The following is a 16,231-nucleotide window of genomic DNA, read 5'->3' as shown; positions in this document are numbered from 1 at the left end:
TTTAAGGGTATGTTTTCAGGTATTGCTCAGTAGTTTGTGGCAGAGACAGCAGTGCTCATCAAGTATTATCAGTCACCTGACATTTCCCCCTTACTCTGTGCTTAAGCAAGGTCGTTATCTCCTTCAGTGTGAATGGAAGAGAGTGGATGAGAGTCTGCCACAGGTTCTGGAGCAGCTTCAGCTGTGGTTACAAACTGCAGATTGGAAGCAGCATGGATCCTGCCTGGAGGACTGTATTGCCTTGGGCAGTCACCTCCAGCTTCTTTAGAATTTGTGAATGATAAATAAGCCTCTGTTGTATTAAACCACGGGAATTTTGAGGTCATTTGTAACTAACAGAGTTCAATCTAGCTTGGCTAATGTATTCTAAAATGGTGTTTCTGAAAGTTTAGTCTTGTTTTGTTTTACAGTGCTGGGGGTTAAACCCAGGCCCTCAAGGATGCTAAGTAAGTCCTCTGCAACAGATCTACATCCCCAGCCCTTTTTATTTTATTTAGAGACAGGGTCAAGTTTGCTGAGTTTGGCCTCAAACTTGCAATCCTTCCGCCTTGGCCTCTAGAGTAGCTGGAGCTTCAAGTATATGACACCGTGCCTGGCTCTAAAAGATTTTGACCATGACCCAGAATAAGAAATACATTTTACTGTGAGGTAGCACACACACATACACATACACATGCATGTGCATGCATGCATACACACACATGCACACACACGCACACACACACACACACACACACACACACACACATGCATGCACAGCTTGGAAACAAATTTTCCGGGAAACAGTACTTATCTTCAGTAGGCACCATCTAGTCTACTCTGCTCTATCCTCCTAATCTATTCTATTAAGAAAATGCTGGTATCAACTTTCTAAACTGATTTTACAATCCATTAACAGAACTAACATGAGTGAGAAAAATGCTGCTGTTGATCATTATTTGTGTATGATTTATATGTTAATTATGTGTCTCATGCATATTTACTGAAGTAGGCTTTTTGGATCTCTCTTGGGCAGCTTTTTATTACCTGCCCCTTTAATGGATGGAAGTGCTTCAAGTAAGATATAGTACATCCCACATAATTTCCGGAAGGTTATGTTTTATTGTTGTGCCTCCTAATTTACAACACATCTTTTTAAATTTACTTATAAAATTTTGTCACAGGGAATAGCAATGTAACCTGAATAATCATTATTCACTTATTTTCATTTTTTAAAATAAATGGCTATAAATAGCTGTCTCTTGTCTTAGGATCAGGGATATCATAAAAACATCACCAGCTGGACATAGTTTAGTGTTAATACTGCTGCAAAAAATGAAGTAGAGACCAAATATTTATATATAGGACTATATATATTTTTATATACTGTATACTCATATCAAAACTTGCTGTTTCTATTAAGAAGCTGGTTACTCTCTAACTTCATAAATTATAACACAGCTATGAAAATATGGACAACTATTTTATATTTTTGCTGCTTATATAAGACATTTAATGTTTATACAGAAAGCTGCAAAATTACAGAGGTGACAATGGGAATTGAACATTTTCACCTGAATTTCCACCGACCTTTTTCTTTTAGCCAGAATCATCTTGGTATTCTCTGAATATTCTTTTAGAGATGAATATGGTATCTGTTTCTTCAATAAATACACACACACATTTCAGGTATATGTGTGTATATACATTTATACAAGTGTATATATACACATATATACACACATGTGTATAGTCTACATATGTATATATATTTCTGTGTGCACCTGTACATATGTGCACACATAATGTCCTTTGGTTTATTTTCAGACCATTAATGTGAAATGAATTTTCAATGATTTCCCTTAATTTTTTTTCTTTAAATCTAAACTGGTTTAAAAAGACCTTTGCAACAAGTAATAAATTTCTTTTAAAAAAATCATAAGTTGTATCATACTTCAAAGCAGGATGCGGAGGAAGTCACAAGGTGTAGGAGAAGACAGAAATTCATGCCAGTATGGGGGAGAAAAGAAAGCAGTGAGGTTTCTGGGTTTCTTTCTCAGGGTTGCCACTGTCAGGGGACGGAGCAGGGCCCCGTGTTGCTGGCTTTAGTGAGGGGACTCTTGGCTGGGTGGGAGGTCAGGGCCGGGAGTGGCTGAGAAAGAATTTCGTGAGAACAGCTAGGCGCTGGGGCTGGGCATGAGAGGCCAACCCTCAGGAAGGAACAAAGTGGCCACAGGCCACTCTTTGGTAATGAAGTGTTATATTTCAGGATTGGCAACTTTAACGATGGGGTTGCGTGTTAGATGCTCTCATGGATTTCTGAGTTGCCGACACGGCAACTGTGTGCTTTCCTAGAGGGGGCCACCTGCTTCCTTCCGCCTGGCTCCTGGGGGTGATGCGATGGGGCGTGCGCCTGTTGGCACGGTGAAGGTCCTGTCTCCAAAGATGCTGCTCACCCTTTGGCCTCTTGCAGGACAGAGGCTGCGTCTCCCACGCAGAAATCAAACCATCCCGCAAGGGGCTGCATTTCTCTCCAGTGATGTTTTTGGGAGATCAAAACCTGACTAGATGTGTGTAAAGCTGTCAAAAAAATAATACTCATCTTACCTCTCACTGACATCAAATCAAGAATCCCAGAGTGACTTAGGAAAGGGAACATTTCTATTTAAAAAACTAGCAAAGTACTCATCCCAGCTGTGTCACCAGCCTGCCTTAATTTTTTTCTTTTGGACAGCTATAGGAGGACCTCCCACGTTTGCAGAGGGCGTGGACTCTCTCCAAAGTGGGGGGCTTGGGCTGCATCTGCAGATTTTCCTGTCACTCCGAGCAGCTTGCAACAGACAGCCTCCCCACTGAGGTGCTCCTCAGCGGCCTGCTGACTCGGTGAATTACCACGGTGGCGCTGGTGGAAAAATTTCCAAAGCTCATGCTTTTTGAATCTCTTTCCCCAGTTCAGTGATTAAGGCTCTCCACAGATGGCATCTTTCTAGTGATGTCGACATAATCTCCATCCCTGACAAATCTTTCTAAATTCTAACCATCTTTGCGGGAATGGTTTATAGTCTTCCCTGCGCTGCAAAGGCTGCAGAACGCGCTGTCCCTATTAGCTCTAATTTCCTTGTGACTCCTCAGAGGAGACCATAGACTTGGGAGTTCCCTGAATGTGGCTTTTTTCATGCATCCTTCTCTCAGTCGTGAAAAATGTCAGGGAGGGGGGCTGTCCCAGCTTTGCTCGCAGGACACCACTCATTGGAATGACAGAAAATGCAGAAGGGAGAGACACACATGGGGCGAAGATGTCGGTGGGAACGCTGCCTTTGGGGCTTTCTTCATAATTATGAAGATTGCTTCCATCTAATGAAAATAATCTGGACAGCGGGTGAAGCTGCTGATTGAGAAGACAGAGTCGCCGGGGCGGGGCGACAGTGATTGCTGGGTGCTTGGCAGGGCACAGCGAGGAAGAGGTGGCGGTGGACACAGGGCTGAGGGCGGAGGAGGGAGGCGGCACAGCTCAGTTCTTGCCGAGGATGCTCTTCAAACTTCTCTCCACGGCTTCGTCCAACTCCTCCTCCAGCTCCTGCTTCTTGGACATGGCCAGCTTGGACTGATAATCCCGCACCACCTGGTCGATGTACGGGGCGCTCTGTGTGCCATGCAGCATGAGGGTCCACTCCTTGAGCACCCCTTTCTGGGGCGAGCCGCCCACGAAGCCCAGCTCCAGCGTCCAGGTCCCCCGGGCGTCCTCCCCCCACGTGTGGGTGGTCATGAAAGGCCACTTGTCGAAGCCCACCTTGGAGTCGTCGTCCCGTGGCCGCCGGCTCAGCAGAATGGACTTGGTGCCCATGGGCGACGTCATGTTGATGTTCAGGTCTCCTCGCCTGGTGGCGTTGACGGTGATGACCGCCTGCACGTGCTCCAGGTAGCGCACAAAGTTCTCCTGGCCCTCGCACGCATCCGTGGTAAGCGTGAGCACCAGCTTGCCTGAGGGCGGGATCTTCCTGGGGAGGGAGGAGGAGATGGGTGAGGCAAGGCGGGCACAGGCCAGGGTTTTGCAGGCAGGGCCGGGAGGGAAGGGGCGGGGCTTGGGGCTGTCACACGGGGCGGGGTTAATCCCCACGCTAGCACCACTGGTGTGGTCGGTGGGTCGGTGGGTCGGAGGAAGCCACACACTGGACCCGCCCCAGAAGAGGAGAGGTAGCAGGCCTGCTTGGGGCCCTCCAAGTCTCCCAAGGCCCCTGGGGGTCACCTCTCACAGCCAGAGCTTCTCCGCTGTGCAGCGCAGGGGCGGAGCCAGATTGAGCCCTCGACTGACGACTTCTCAGTGCCAGTGCGAGGGCCCCCAGCATGGCTGAGCTTTGTCCGCAATGGATGGCACAGCTCCCCTTCTTTCCTTCCTTCTTCTTTCCTCTCCCTTCCTTGTTTCCTTCCTTCTTCCCTCCCTCTCTTCTTCCTGCTCCCTCCCTTCCTTCCTTCTTTCTTTATTTGCAGTACTGAACATTGAATGCAGGACCTTTACACGGAGGAGCTACATCCCCAGGCCTTTTTTTGTTTGTTTGTTTGTTGTTTTTTTTTTTTGTTTGTTTTTTCTACGGTACCGGGAACCGAACTCACGACCTTGCGCTTGCCAGGCAGGCGCTTTTGCCACTGAGCTAAATCCCCAGCCCCTCCCCAGGCCTTTTAAAAATTTTTTTTTTTTTAATTTTGAGACAGGGTCTTCTTGCCGAGGCTGGACTCCAACTTGGTGAGCCTCCTACCTCAGCCTCTCACAGTGCTGGGATGACATGCATGTGCCTGGTTCGTTCATGCATTCTTTGTGGGCCTTTTTCCTCTTCCCTTTTTCACATGTCCCCTCCCTCACTGGTGTTTCCTGGAATCACTTCTAAAAAAACTCAGCAGGTCCTGCCTCGGGGTTGACTTTGGGGCTGGAGTTCACACTTCCTTGTGAAGTGCCAGGTGCCTGGTACACAGAAGCTGCTGCCGCTATAATTGTTACTACACGTTGAACAGCTCTCATTGGAAACGCTTGGGACCAGAAGGGTTTTAGGTTTTGGAATATTTGCATACACATAACGAGACCTCTTAGGACCGGACCTAGAGTAAGCATGCAGCACTGTCTGTTTCACACGAACCTCATCCCCATCACCTGAGCGCAATGTGGAACAGTGTGTTCAGTGCACCTGTGTTTGGACCGGGATCCATCACACAAGTCAGGTGTGGAATTCTCTACCTGCGGCATCTCATTGGCACTCAGAAACTCCTGGAGCATTTCTGATTTTCAGATTAGGGTCCTTAACTTGTTCTCCCGTTAAAAGAAGTTGAAGTTAGGTGAGTGAAATCTAGAGAAAGGCAGTCCTGTGCAAGGTCAGGAGAGTTTGGCCCCAGGTTTGGAGCCCCTGAGGGTTCGGCCTAAGTGTTCCTTATACTTTCTCTCCCCATGCTAGTCTCCTCCTAAGCTGGCCTCCATCCCACGTGAGAAGCTCGGAGGCCCTGGCACTGGGGACATTATGCCTGAGGGACTCCACATCTGAGGACTGCACGGACGATGTGAAGACTCCTGCCTATGGGAATATACCTACCTGGATTAGAATTCTGCATCTATGCTTAGGGTCATGAAGTTTGGGCAAATCGTTTAGGTGCTGGAAGTCTCACTGGCATTGTGGATAATCTTGTGAGGTTAAACAAGACCGTATATTAACCCGCAAGTGCAATGCCTGGTGGGCACATGGCCTTTGTGTCCTTTCTCTGGTCCCTGCCTATGCCAGCGTCCTCCCCTGCCTGGCTTCTACTCTGGAGCACAAAATGGAAGATATCAGGTGTGATCACAAAATATGATGAATGTTTAAAAAATTATTATAATGAGAGCCTCATTGCCACTAATAGCCTCAAATTACTCTCCTTTGATTCAAGCACACTTATCCCATCGTTCTTGCCACTTTCTGAAGTAGCTCTGGAAGTCTTCTTTCATGAGGGTCTTTAATTGTTCTGTCATGGCTGCCTCTGAATCCGTTCAAAACATTTGTGTTTCATGCTTATTTTACTTTGGGGAGGAGCCGGAAGTCACACAGGGCCAGATCTGGTGCATAAGGTGGGTGAGGACTCATTGTCATGTTTTCATGAGCCTGCCTTTCCCTTGGATAGACACGTGTGTTCCAAGCGAGGGGGAGGACTTTGAGGGGGATTAGTGGCAGTGTGGCTTTTACCATAATACATTTTAAAAAGTGTAAACATTGCCATATATTTTGATCACACTTCATATTTCCAAATTCACTTAAAATTCAGAATTAGAGCCTATAGTGCCACTGCTTTAAGGAGCTGCAGAAGGATCCATGGGGTGCACCTGAGCTTGACGCTCCCCACAGCCCTGGCAGCGGGACAGGTCTGGTAGCTCTGCTTCTTCTGCACAGCAGGTGCAGCAGGGCGCAGCGGCTGCAGCCCCCTCCTGCCTTGAGCTAAGTCAAGCATCCTTTGCAGACTGTCCTGATAAAGCCTCTTTGGAAAATTGCTTTTCAAATTGACTCCTTCTCTGGGAAGATAAATGCCAAGGAAACCCACAAACCTGACAATCGCCACCCTCTGCACTCTGCCCTGCATGGTGGTGCCCTGCATGGCCGTCGCCAGGCTGGTTCCTCTGTGCAGCCCCTTGCAAGGGCCATTCCAGGGCATCAGGGTGCAGCCAGGCCTGGGGCCCCTCTGAGTTCTCTGCCAAGCATCTCTGCCCTGGGCTTCACTCACATGCCTCTGAGGACAAGTTTAGGAGCAGGATGGGCAAGCACTGGAGGGCACTTAGGAGATGTGGTGCTCTGCCAGCCGTGGCCATGGGGGTTCCTTCCTGAGCTCCTGGCTGGCCCGCTGTGCCTGTGGACAGCATTTCGATCCCTTCCTTGTGCCCAAGGATGCTGGCTTCATACTTTCATTCCTCCTTCATTCAGAGGTACCCGTGTCTAAGTGACTGGCACTGGAGGAGGCCCTGTGACAGACCCCTCACCAGTCAGCCAGGACCGGTCTCTGAGGAGCCTGTTAGAGCTGGGCCAGGACAGCTTTCGCATCCTGTGTGTTGGAAGCGGTGTGCCTTTCACATGGACCTGGGTTAAATGAGTCACTGGGAACAGGGCAGAGCCTTCAACCCCCCATTTCCACTTGCACAGTGGCTCCTGTCTCAACTCTCTCTCAGTTACTCCCAAAGGACCTTGGGGTCCCACAGTGACAGACCCTCTGGCATGGCAGTTAAGGACCTGGGGAAGGTGAACACCCTACTAGGCAGGTATTCTGGAGATTTTAGGGGAGTGCTTGTTAGGAAAAGACCCCAGGGCCTTACCTTGGGACATATTAGGTCATTCAAAGGGTCTAAACATTGAGATGGAAAAATCCTGCATCTTAATTGTTGTAACCTAAAATGTGTGTTCAAAATATATGATGAATGTTTAAATTTAAAAAATTTATTATAATAAAAGACACATTGCCACTAATCCCCCTCAAAACCCTTTCCCTCACTTCGAAAGCACTTCTGCCATCATTCTTGCTACTTTCAGAAGTTGCTCTGGAGGTCCTATTTCACGAGTGTCTTTAAGGTGAACGGTACTGCCGAGTGCCGTCCAGCAGAAAGGCAGGTTTCAAGGACGTGCTGTGGACTCACCCATCTTATTCACCAGATCTGGCACTGTGTGACTTCTGGCTCTTCCTCAAAGTCAAAACGACCATGAAAGAAAACATTCTGAGTCAATTCAGGACCCTGAGGCAGCCAGGACAGGGAAACTAAAGACATTCAGCAAACAGAAGTTCCAGAGCTGCTTCAGAATGACGGCATCAGAGTGTGTGAAGGGAAGGAGGGTGTTCTGAGGGGGATTAATGGCAATATATCTTTTACTGTGATAAAATTAAAAAATGTGAACAGTCACAGATTTTTCAGTCATACTTCACATAACAGAAGCTTCACTCCTCTTTGGATCTGAGTGCAGGCCTCAACTCAGAGTGACATTAGCACTTCCTCAGCCTTGCTATGAAAGAGTCCAGATTTTCATATTTCAGCCCAGTCACTGCAAGTGTTTTTACCGCTCTGGAATTACTGTGACCACTAGGCTTGCCACTAGAACTTTTTACTAAAGCCTGTAATCTGATGTATTTTATCTACTGAGTATAAGAACACTGTACTACAATGGGGCCCATATCTAAAGCAGTGCAGGGTGCAGAGCACAAATGTTGTTAAAATAGAGGGTCAGAGAGGTCAAAAGCCTTGTCTACAGAGGTGAAGGCCGGATTCAAATTCAGATCTGTGTAACTGACAGAGCTGCAGAGCTGCAGAGACTCCCAGACCGAGGACAGAGGAGACCATAGGTCAAGCTCAGATGACCACAAGCACGGGGCAGAGGAGCTCGTGCCCCTGAGATGGAGAGGCTCTGCCCCACTTACTCGGGGTCCTGCACGGTGCCTCCCACACAGTGGAACCTCTCCGGCACGGTCTTCCAGTCCTTGGCCATTTTCACCATGGCGCCGGCATCCAGGACCCCATAGCCGAAGAGATGATTGAACTCCAGGCCGACCCCATTGCGCCGCCACTGGTGGACCTCGTCGTGAAGCTGGTTCCGTTTGGAGGTGAGCACCGTCAGGTGCTGCATGTCACGCCAGGTCAGCTCCAGGCTGGGTACAGGAGGCAGAGAGGGAGAGAGTAAGAACTGGGGGCCAGCAGAGAGGGAGAGCTACACATGACTAGGAGGAGTGATGCCCAGGACACAGACCCTTGGGAGCCTACGGAGAATTGGTGCACTCTCACTCTGCAAAGGGGTTCAGGCGCCAGTTAGAACCACTGTGTGTGTCAAAGTAAAAACCTTCTTGCCTTTCTCACTAGCCATTGTTATTCAAAAGAACATTCTCATATGTGTGTGTGTGCGCGTGCATGTGCACAGAATGGCTCAAATGAAGACTGGCAACACCAAGTGTTGACAAAAATGCAGAGCAGCTGGGGCCCCTGGACTTTGTCGATGGTGTGTGAATAACTGCAGCCGCTCTGGACTACCAGCTGCATCATCTAGTTTTCCATAGGCTGAGTCCACAGCCTAGAAATTCATTCCTGGATCTGTATCTGGCCTTTACCAGACATGTGCAAAGCCGCAATCTGCAAAGCTGCACATATCACCCACAGTCGAAGGAATAAACCACACGAGGGGCAACTTAGAGAATGTGGGATTCTAGGAAGCGATGAGAATGAAAAACTATATTTATCCCAAGTAATATCGACAAATCCTACAACTACGATATCGGGCTACAGAAGCTGGATGGAGAAGGGCAGGCTGTGGTGTGGACGTGGGATGAGTGTCCCCCAGGGGTGCCTGCATTGGAAGCTTGGCTCCAGGGTTGCCATGTAGGGAGACGGTGGAAGGTTTAACTGGTGGAAATGGGGAGATGATAGGGTCCCCGTGGACACTGCCTTCCAGAGGAATTATGACATCCTTGGGGGACCCAAGTTAGTCCCCAAGAGAGGACTGTTACAAAAGTGCAAGACCCCCCCCCACTTGTGGTCCTGCTGTGCGCCTGCTCCCTGTCACCTGCATGGCTACCATGATGCCATCTGCTGTGACTCAACCTAGCCAAAGGGGCCAAACTGAGGATGCTGCCTAGTCCTAGACTTTCAGCCTTCACAACCTTGAGCTAAATAAACTGTTTATCTTTACTAAGTATCTAGCATCAGGTGTTTTGTTACAGCAAGGAGAAGGGGCCAGAACCAGAGAAGACCCTGTCTGATTCCATTGGCGTAAAGTTTAAAAACAGGAACAAGGAGTCCATGTGATTGAGAGCTGGGCTCATGGTTTGCTGTAGGACTCATGATTAGAAGGAGACCTTGGGGCTTTTGAGTGCTGCCAGAGTTTGCTTCCTGACTTGGGTGCTACCTACCTGGGTCTGCTCTGTTTTTGAAAATGACACTGTTGCCTTCAAGGGTAAAGGTGACATCCTCAACATCATTACATCCCCAGAGCCCCGGCCGGTCCTCAGCACAAACCAGCCTGCTTGCCAAGGCTCTTGTCCTGGAATCTAGAGTCTGTGACTCCTTGGTGATTGGTTTCCAAACAGCATGTTATGGCTCATTTGTGGGCTGAGGCACGAACACATTGCTCTGGGCACCTGTCTGGGCTGCTCATTAAAATCTTCTTGGGGTGGGGACAGAAAATCCCTCCGTTTCTGCCACCTCCAGACCAATTAAATCAGGACCTCAGGGAGTGAGACCTCGCTATTGGAAATGATTAACATTTCCCAGATCATCCCAGTAGGCAGGCAAGGTTGAGAACCAGTGATTTTATAACTATTATTAAAAAGATGAAATGGAATAGGAAGTAATAACGGGGCATTGTGTGTAGTATTCTGCTTCGATATTTTCTCATGAGACTCAGGTGTGCATGTACATGTGTGTGTTGGGCTTCAATGCAGAGTTTATCTCTCACTGAGGGGAATGGAGAAAAAACTGGCAAAACCCTGAATTGCTGTTCTTTTCAGAAGTCATACAATTTGAAGGACTTGGTACAATATAACTCACTTGATAAAATTTCAACCTGTGCAGAGTTCATTGGTTTGAAGCTGTGAATCGTAGACACTGTCCCAGTGATCCACAGGCACTGGAAACACAGACCTTAAGGAGAGAGGTCGAAGGAAGGCCAGTGCTTGTTTGAGGCTGTTCACAATGTATCTGGGACATACGGTCCCCCAAGGACCTGAGAGCATGGTGTGAACCTCCTGGAAGCTGATTATGACCACAAGCATGCTGCTCTGCTGGAATGGGGTCATGAATCTATAATCCCAAAGGTGTGGACACGTGGGGATCTAAATGACCCAAGGGCTGGCTAGCAGGAGGGTGAAATCAGAGTGTAGCTTCTACCACAGGGTCCCTAGGTGACACTGTTTGGCTGGCCACTTGCATAAGTCTGAAAAGTAAAATTGGGTCCTTCCTAATTGCCCCTTCCAAGCAACTTAAGAATGGACGGAATACACCAATCTGCAAAAGTGGGTATTTCACCAACCTGCGTTAGGCCTTAACACGACCACATTGCCTAGGCTCACAGGCAGTTGTTAAGTAATGAAACACACATGTAGAGAATCTGCAGTATCAAGGTCACTGTGTTAGAGCTGGTAAGGCAAGTAATGCGAGGTGTTCTTCCCTGTTCTCCAGCGTTTTACACAACAGCTGGGAAACTGAGACACAGCCTGTGACAGGTGCTGCGTGTGAAAGAATTCTGAGAAGTCTCTTGTGTGTCCCCCACCCTCATTCTGAGAACGTCACAAGGAGGTCCTACCTGTGCAGAGTCTGTAGCCTAAGGGACAGGGGGCAGCTCTGTACTGAGAACATGAGAGGATGGTGGGAGAACTCAGATGGCCGAGGGAGCTCAATGGGGCCTCATCGTGGTCCTCAAGGCTCCCATGATGCATGCCACATTCCCAGTCCTCCTAAGCCAACACCCAGGTGCATGTGGCTCTGAGAATTTATAGTCAGACCCCTGCCAAGCTGTTTCCTCTGTATGCTGACCTTGAGAGCATTGGTCTAAGACTGTGGCTTTCAACCTTGGCTACACATTGGAACCATCTTGGGACAGTTAAAGACATAATCATGGCAGGACCCAGAGGTCTGCATGCTATGGGCTTGCTTTTGATTCCGTGGTGGCAGTGTCTCTTCTAGGTCCAATGGTTGGGCTGAGAAAAGATCCCAGCCCTGGGGCCTGGCCATAGTAGTGTTCACATCCAACCCAGTGAACTTGGACCATTGTTTTAACATCGTGACCTCCAGCCTTTGCATTGGTAACATGGAGGATGTGCACATATCTTCACTGAGCTTCAATGCAGAGTTTATTTCTCATTGAGGGGGCAGGATGAAAAAATTGGCAAAACTCTGACTGACTATTCTCTTTGGAAATCAAACAGTTTGAAGGACCAGGAACAATATAACTCATCTGATAAGATTTCAACCCATGCAGAGCTCACTGGTTTTATAGGTTTGCTTCAGGGCTAAGTGTAGATCACATATGTAAAGTACAGAGTGCAGGGTGGGCACTCCATAAACAGTTTATTGATATCAATAGTAAAGTCAATCTCATGTACTGGGAATTGAAGTAAGTTAGAAGAGAATGTACACTATTTCCCAAAGAAAGCATTGGTTATATTTTTTCTTTTTTTTGAGACAGGGTCTCACTTTATATCACAGGCTGGCTTCAAACTTGTGATCTTCCTACCATAGTCCCCAGATTGTGGGGATTATAGGCATGCATCACCATGCCCAGTGTAGTTATAATATTTAAAATTATATAAATAAACTTTTTTTGTTTTTAAGATATAGTCATACTTAAAATTTATCCTTTTTTTAAAATTAAAATTTATCCTAAAGAAGTGATAATCCTGGAGCAGAGCTGCAAAATTCCAAGAAGTCATTTGAACCTGATGGACAATACAACTGTCAATGTTTTACAGATAATACAATAGAGACTCAGAAAAGCTGGGTTGTTGCCCAGTTAGACACTTCTTTCCTTCCTTTAGTACTTAAGCTTCTTTCCTTCCTTATTAGCAATACCTCAGTTTATCCAGAAGAGCAATATGCTCAGCTATAAAATTGTATTTCCCAGCTTCCTTTGCAGTGTGAGGTGGTCACGTGACAGTTCCAGCCAATAAGAAATAAGAAGCCACTGGGCAGGGTTTCTTGGAAAGCAAATGTGTGTTAGTGCATGTGTGCTGAAGGCATGGTGAATAATCAGTGCAGAACCATGAATCTCCTTAAGAATCCAGCAGCCTGGGCAAGTGACTTTTTTCTTGTCAGACTCCCAGGGGACTGCCCATCAAGTGCTGCCTGCTGAGGGTGAAAGGGAAGTCCCGTTTGTGCTTGTACCTGGAGTAAGTGAGACCTGTTCAGACACCAGAGCCTGCTCAGGCCTGAGATGAACAAGTCCATCTACAGGAAATGTACATCACAGGGAGGCTTTCGTTTCTGTTCTTCATAGGGCAGGCATATTTATCCTTAATGGGTGAGCTGTGGCTAGTGTTCCTCTCTTGGTGTCTTCAATGTTCCACCTGGCTTTGCTAGAATCATCAAAGTCTTGACTGGCATCAAGGGCTCTTATCTACCAGAGGAGACTAATTATGTCTGAGTGCTCGAAGCCAGAGTGCTGGACTGGGTAGTCTTCCAAAGTCCCTTCCTATTCTAGGAGGTGACTCTTGCCTCTTTTTTAAATCAGAACATGAACTGCGTGCTTGGGGTGGAACAAGCAGGGCTGCCTGCAGATGGACGCCAGACGTGCAGTTGCCTAGTGGTGACAATCACAGCATGTGCGCCATGTCCCAAGCCCAAGTGTTCATCCCTTGAATGCAAGGTGAGTCGCTGGCTTCGCTGAGGGACCTGTGCAGCAGTGTGCAGGTGGCTGCACCAACACTCAGTCCAAGGTGTGTCTGGCAGGAGCCAAAGTGTCCTCTCTGAGGGAGACAAGACTCAGGGAATGGCCTTATCTTCCCAGGAAAACCCACCTCTCGTCTAGATCACGTGACTTCCCCCAGCTTGTCGCGGTGTTAAGAAGCGAACACAGGCTGGGTACTAGGAAGCATGAGTGTGATCAAAATGCATTATACACACAAAGCCCCTATAAAAAACCATGTGGAACTGGGCGGTGGGTGAGTGGAAGGCTGATGGGAACTATTAAAGCATATCATGTGCATGTACAAACCTGCCAAAGTGCAACCCGTTACCTGTCTAGCCAATATGCACTAATAAAAAATGTGGGAAAAATAAAAAGGAAGAAACAGAAGTGAAATAACCTAAGAAATAACCTTACAAATGAGCAGATCTGAAGTGAGCACATCCTGTTTGCCAAATGTTCTGAAAGGCCTTGCTAGCTTTGCGCTAGGATGTTTTCTCGCTTATCTGATTGTGAATAGTGCTGGCAGAGAAAGAGCCAAGGAGTGCGGAAGAGGATAAAGGGGGAAGAAAGAGAGATCGCTGGGCCCCTATTTGGTGTCTGAAGGAGCTGCTGACACATGCAGTCTTCTAAGGAAGTAGTTTTACGGTAGGTGTGTGTTTGTGTGTGTGTGTGGCGTGGGTCCCGTGGGCCAGTTAGAAATATCCTGTAGAGCTCATGACTCTCCCAAGCTGTCACATTACCCTTCAGGCCCCTGAGCTGTAAACATACTTGGCTTCCAAAGCCAGTGCGAACACCCCAGCTGCCTCAGGAGCTGCTGCTGATGTCCCAGAATGCCGCAGGGTGCAGTTCCCGTACAGATCTGTGGTGGCCTGGAAGGGAAGACATTGACTCATGAATGAATAAATCACAGTATTTTGCATACCCAAACAATGTGAAGCACAGGATCGTCTACTTATTGTATTTAAACTATGCCTTGTTCTGAGGAAGATTAAGATGAAACCAAGGATAAGATTAGCATCTGTGTAACCTATCTCTTGTATGAGCTTCCTAGCAGCCCATTAAAAAAGGGATACATAATCGATTATCATTATAGTGTCCAAAGTTAACTCTGTTGTTCTAAGAAGCAGATGTATTCTTTGATTAGAGATGAGAGGGATTTATTTCCTGAATCTGAAAAGGAAGAAATATGAGGTGGAAAGTAACGAGTTTTACCTCCACCTCATTAAGGCAGTAGTGATATTCGTTGCACTGGGACTCCAAAAAGAAAACGTTCATTTTGAGTGTTTGTAAGACCTAGGGGCTTCATGAATCTGCCTTCTCCTCTGTTGTAAGTGCTCAAGGGAGCCTATACTTGAGGAACAGAGTTAGGGAGGTTTAGAAGTGTCTATGGGGCAAATCTAAATCCTCAGAAGAAATTCAAGGCTCCTCCCCAGCCTGAGTAGAGGGAGCCATAGATGGAGACGTCACACCCATGGGTGAGGAGTGGTGGCCAGGGGGGAGTGGCTGTTAGTGGGAGGAGCAAGGTGTCAGGAGCTGGGCGACCCTCCCTGCCTTCTCCCTGCCTGCCCTGGTAGGGAGAGAGGGCCTGGCTCCTCTGTCAGATAGATGGCTGATGCTGCCAGCCTTCCCAGGAGTGGAGGTGTGGGCAGAGCTACAGGCTTCGTGCTAGCTCCAGATGATCAACTTTATAAGTGGCTTGGAAACAGGAATCTCCATGATACCTGGTTGCCCATGGAAGGCGTTTGGCTTAGGAAATCATAGAATCATAACCCAAGTCTGTGATTCTTAACTTTTTCATTGTTAAAACCATGAATAGATTTTTAAAACATGAGGAGGGTCACGGCTCTTTCCCTGAGGAAGACACACAGCTGTGTCCAGCTTTAGGGGGTTTCAAGACCTACAGACACTCATCTGGGGATACTGTGTTTTAGTCACTGCCCTATGAGGGTGGGTCTTGGCTGAAGGGTGCTGGTGTGACGTCCTAACTCAGGCAAAGTTTTATTCTTCTAAGTCGCACGCTGGGGCAATTGGTTGCTAGAGCAGGCTCCTCACTCTGAGTCAAAGCAATGCACAAAAACTGGCCAGAAACTGAGCTGAGAAGAGGCGGTAGTGGCCCTTGCTTCGGCTGGCAGGTGTCAGTCTCCACGTGGTCACAAAGTGTCACCAGGCTTTGGGACAGTGGGTCCTCTGAGCCTGCCTAACTCTGAGAAGGGAAGGGAGCTGCATATCACCCCCCACAGGGCCTGGCCACCAGGGAAGGGGCCAGGGAGCCCATGCTCACCACGCCCGCCTCAGGGTTCTTCTTGCGCCCGTTGCTGAAGGTGGATGCCAAGGTGGACGAGCAGCTCTCGTCGTACAGTGCTGTCCTGCCGTCATTGATGGCTGAGTTGATGGAGATGGTCCACATGCTCGAGGCGTAGCCGTCACAGTTGCAGTCATCATAGCTGCCGCCGTCCCCAGAGGCCCACACGTAGATGCTGCCCTTGCCCCCGCGGCCCTGGACAGCAGGGAGGTGCTGCTGCTGAGCCGAGCGTAGGGGAGCCCGGGGGTCCCAGCCCAGGTGAGGTCCTGGGGGGAGGGGCCCTTCCCAGGTGAGGTCTTTGGGGGAGGGGCCCTCCCCAGTGCGGTCCTGGGGGTGGTCTGCAGCCCAGGTGCATCCTGTCTCAGTCAGGGGTTTTAACTTTCTCATCCCAGGTGTGGCTCTGTCTAGAGAAGGTCATAATTTGGGCTTCTTCAGCAACTGAACTAAAAATGGCTGGATTTGTTTTTTATTGGAAGAGAAATCATATGCTTTCCATGGGGGCACAGTGGGTGGTTTTTTTTCAGGATGGACCCAACATAAAAAAATCACCTGGGTTTACAATTTAAGCTGGGAA

At 48.2% G+C, this 16,231-nt stretch overlaps 1 protein-coding gene across 1 annotated transcript in view; it reads right to left on the bottom strand.

The window, feature by feature from the left end:
- Positions 1-1,078: 1,078 nt before the first annotated feature.
- The window catches only part of Pcsk2 (proprotein convertase subtilisin/kexin type 2), a 230,393-nt gene continuing 215,240 nt past the window's right edge, over positions 1,079-16,231 (bottom strand). Inside the window, exons 9-12 of the mRNA XM_005380904.1 lie at positions 15,637-15,852; positions 14,124-14,224; positions 8,386-8,613; positions 1,079-3,977 (exon numbers count right to left, since the gene is read on the bottom strand). Coding sequence (XP_005380961.1) covers positions 3,491-3,977; positions 8,386-8,613; positions 14,124-14,224; positions 15,637-15,852 — 1,032 coding nt within the window. The 3' untranslated portion in view covers positions 1,079-3,490. The remainder of the gene's footprint in view (positions 3,978-8,385; positions 8,614-14,123; positions 14,225-15,636; positions 15,853-16,231) is intronic.

Source organism: Chinchilla lanigera, unplaced genomic scaffold (assembly GCF_000276665.1).
Source record: "Chinchilla lanigera isolate Chin_1 unplaced genomic scaffold, ChiLan1.0 scaffold00014, whole genome shotgun sequence".
Classification (NCBI taxonomy): Eukaryota; Metazoa; Chordata; class Mammalia; order Rodentia; family Chinchillidae; genus Chinchilla; species Chinchilla lanigera.
The sequence above is the reverse complement of the archived record's forward strand: the minus strand, read 5'-3'. Positions and strand labels throughout refer to the sequence as shown.